Source organism: Octopus bimaculoides, chromosome 18 (genome assembly GCF_001194135.2).
Source record: "Octopus bimaculoides isolate UCB-OBI-ISO-001 chromosome 18, ASM119413v2, whole genome shotgun sequence".
Taxonomy (NCBI): Eukaryota; Metazoa; Mollusca; class Cephalopoda; order Octopoda; family Octopodidae; genus Octopus; species Octopus bimaculoides.
Window position 1 is genome coordinate 20,897,032 of NC_068998.1, and position 4,212 is coordinate 20,901,243.

General features: G+C 34.9%; 1 protein-coding gene across 2 annotated transcripts in view; it reads right to left on the reverse strand.

Annotated features, from left to right (window-relative positions):
• LOC106869925 (lysosomal acid phosphatase) overlaps window positions 1-4,212 on the reverse strand; it is a 43,114-nt gene that overhangs the window by 12,123 nt on the left and 26,779 nt on the right. For both annotated transcript variants that reach the window (XM_014915856.2, XM_014915857.2), the window contains exons 6-7: window positions 3,855-3,978; window positions 704-792 (exon numbers count right to left, since the gene is read on the reverse strand). In XM_014915856.2, coding sequence (XP_014771342.1) covers window positions 704-792; window positions 3,855-3,978 — 213 coding nt within the window. The remainder of the gene's footprint in view (window positions 1-703; window positions 793-3,854; window positions 3,979-4,212) is intronic.

Genomic DNA, 4,212 nt, shown 5'->3' on the forward strand with positions numbered 1-4,212 from the left:
GTATTTATATATATTTTTATACCAAAAATTTGGCAAAAATATTGTATCTGTTAACAAACGTAGCAAAAAACTCACAAGTGAGTTTTTGTATTTATATCAATTTAAATAAGAGCTCAAAACTGATCCATTGAAAATACTTTACTTCATAGGTCATCTTTATAATAAAGTGTTTTCAATGGATCAGTTTTGAGCTCTTATTTAAATCGATATATATATATATATATATATATATACATATATGACAGGCTTCTTTCAGTTTCTGTCTAACAAATCCACTCACAAAGCCTTGATCAGCCCAAGGCTATAGTAGAAGACACTTGCCAAAGTGCCACACAATGGGACTGAATGTGTATTTGGGAAGTAAACTTCTTACCACACAGCCACGCCTGCACCTATACACATGTATAACAAAAATAAATTAATAATTTCTAACCCAATGGTTAAGCAAAGTGTGCTATTTACATTTTTTTTTTGCTGAATTTATTAAAATTTATTGTAGAACTGTCATAATCCATGATGAGTCTAAAATAACAACACTATCATTGTTAATTCATAGTGCTGACTAAATTTGTTGGTCCATGCACTCTAAGTATATTCTGCTTTCTTGTGATCTTCATACTGTAGACTAGTGATGGCAAATCTTCAATTTGGAAGCAATACAATGATGACAACAATACCAAGAACAAGAACAATAACAACTTACCCCTGAGTAGAAATATAACTTGGTTTCAGGCTTTTGGCGCTCAATAGCAACGCTATTCATGTTTGAAATAATTTTCTTCAGTATTGGCCCTAGAAAAAAATAGATAAAAAATTCCAAAAGATTATCGACCCCTTTTCTTTATGGAATAAAATTTAGTTTTCTGTCATGACGGAGTCATTTTGTAAGAATAAGAAATACATACATGAATCACACCCCCTACATGGTGGTGGGTCATAACTGTAAAGGCAGTGAATTGGCAGAGTCATCAGACTGTTGGTTAGGGTGTTTTACTATATTTGTTCTTATTCTCTATGCTCTGAGTTCAATTCTTGCCAAGGCCAACTTTGCCTTTCATTCTTTTGGGGTTAATGAAGGAGGTATCAGTTTAAGGGTAGGGGTGGATTGATGGAATTGTTAGAGTGTCAGACAAGATGCTTTGCAGTATCTCTTCTAACCTTATATATTCAGAAATTAAATCCCACCTTGTCACCAAAAATATCAATCAGGAGCATCAACAATTAAAAAAAAAAACTAAAGGAAGTTTTGTTTCCTTGTTTCAGTTGGGAGATCAACTGGCAGTTGTAGTTGTGAAATAAACTACATGTCTAGGGTGCTACAATAGAGGAATTGTGATACCTTGTATCTCATCTCATACTCTCTATATCAAGGGTTTTCAACCATATTTTTTATCTATGGATCCCTTTGATTATTATTTCATTCTGGTGGACCCCCATAGCCATTCAGTGTTTAAAGCCTAGTTTTATAGAAACTTCATCAAAATTCCTGTTTAGTTTTTCATATATTAACTTGTGTAGGTTGAACTAAGTAAAATGTTAGAGAAAGAAACCTAGCTGTTTCTTGCAATACATACTAATACATACCAATAAATACATCTAAAGCAAAATTTTTTCAGGAGTCCTTTAAATACTATTGTGGATCCTCAATTTACTATTTTGCTGCAAGGACCCCCAAAAATCTTATATAGACCCTCAGGGACCTTATGGACTCCTGTTGAGAACTTCTGCTCTATATGATAAATGCAGCGAAATTTGCATAATTTTGAAAGAAAGTCACTACAAATAAGGTATAGCTACAGTTAGATGTGCTTCACAGAAGCTACATTCACCAGCATAGCTAGAGTGTGCACTGCCTGGGGGCGGCCCTTCTGCTTGCTGCCCCTGGACCTCACACAAAAAACACATATTGCCTACAACAGACTCAAAAGTGCTGCCCTTTTAAAAGTTCTGCCTGGGACGGACCATCTCTACCGCCCTCCCCAGTTACACTAGTGGCTACATTTATAGTTATATATGGTTACAAGTGGTTAAGTTATTTGTTACTATATTCCTGTTGAAATACATTGGTTTTGTTTCAATTAATTTTGAAACAAATGAAGAATTATTTAAATATCTGTGATAATTAAACTGGTGTTTGGAACATAAATCATTATGAAATTTTGATGGAAGTTTTAAATTCAAATCACTTTAACCCCTTGGTTACCATATTTCTATTGAAATGCACTGTCTCTGTTTCAATTCATTTTGAAAATAAAGAAAAATTTAATAAAATAACATCATCATTTATAAGCTGGTGTTTGGAATATAAATCAACAGGAAATTTTAATGGAACTGTTGTGAGGTTGCATAATATGTGTGTGCTGCAAACCATCATCATGCAGACTAGATGACAGCATTTATTAAAAATAAAGCAAATTCACGAACATTTAACAATATTTATTGTTAGGAAAGATTTACTGTGTTGGCTTAAACATTAGCTATCTGGATAAGAACCACTGCAAATTGTTGAAGCTTGAGGAAGAAAACTATGCTGTGTCTTGTTGAAGGCTAGCTGAAAAATGTGACTTGTCTTGGTTGAAAGCTAACTGCAGTCTGCCTTGCTCAAGCACTTCAGGTGCCAAACTGTTTAACTGGGGTAAAAGAGTGTGAATTTTAGAATATTCAAGAAACCTTATCACATCACAGTTTCATGTTGATTGGTCGAGTTATAGATCAATCATGTATAACTGTAGTCGTATACTCATGAGTGCAAACTGATTATTTTGCAGCTGGGGTTTGAATCCGTACAGGAGGCTTTAATTTGAATCCCAGTAAAATAAGAAGCTTGTATCATAGAACCAAGTTCAGTCTCAGGTAGGTTGGTATTAAAAGAGTTAAAGATATATCATATATAAAGAAATGTTAGGGTTGGCGAGAGGGCAAATCAAGATTGTTTGGTTATAGGCAGTCTTTGTCATGGTTGTATGGTCAGAACCATTATGCGCCAACAGTTGGATGGGTAAAGACTGGTTTGGTGTTTTTGGTGTCCTTTTTCACCTCCAGATCAGACCTGACTGATTAGACCTGTGGTTCTCAACCAGAGTCCATATGGCCCTGAGGATCTATATAAGATTTTTGGGAGTCCATGTGACAAAATAATAAACTGGGGATCCACTTTAGTATTTTAGGGGCTCCTGAAAAAATTTTGCTTTAGATGTATGTATATGTATGCATTGCAAGAAACAGCTAGGTTTCTTTCTGTAGCATTTTACGTAGTTCAACCTATACAAGTTAATGTGTGTAAAACAACAAAATAGGAATCTTGAAAGGAGTTTCTATAAAACTAGTTTTTAAACACTGAATGGCTATAGGAGTCCATGAGAGCAAAATAGTAATCAAAAGGGTCCATAGCTAAAAAATGGTTGAGAACCCTTGGATTAGACCAATGATCAAGGAAAGGTATTCCTGTCAAATTCATTCTGTCTTTTTTCAGGCACATCATCATTTAACATCTCTTGTCCATGCTGGCATGGGTTGGATGGTTTGACCAGTGCTGGCAAACTACATAATGTGTCTGAATTACACTAACTAATGTGCACTTCTCTATTCTTTTTTTAAATGGTAGGGTGTGATGCGAGAGATTTCACTACTATTCATACAAGGGTGAATAACTTTTAGAAACTTCCTTATTGGCTGATAACCAGGTGTAGTTGTGGCTAATTTAAGATTGGTTATTGTCAGATATGGTTACTGTTATGTATTTTGCATTAAGGGCTATTCTGAGGTGTGGCTGGACACAGGTTGCTATCAGGTATGTTTGGTGTCAGATGCTACCACTGCCAGGTACAACTGCCTTTCACTTGTACTTTACTTACCTCCTTTAAGCTTTGCCATTAATGGAGATCCAAACATCAAATCGAATTTGTTGTCATGTAGCTTCTGAAGTTTCCTCAGAACACTCTCATTTACCCATGATGGTAATGATTGGTTATGGGCCTTCTGAAAAATGATTGGTAAGAAAAAAAAGTGTCATCATCATCATCATCATCATCATCATCATAGTAACAATAACAAAAACAATGAGGGAGCCTCTACGATTTTGCTTTACCTGCTAGAGAGAGCAGCTATATTCTTCTTGAATCATGCTTTTAAAAAGAGGAGGACAGGATAAAGGTAGTCACTATGGATACATTATGTTTTATACAAAAATTAGATGGTCATGAATAGAATGTC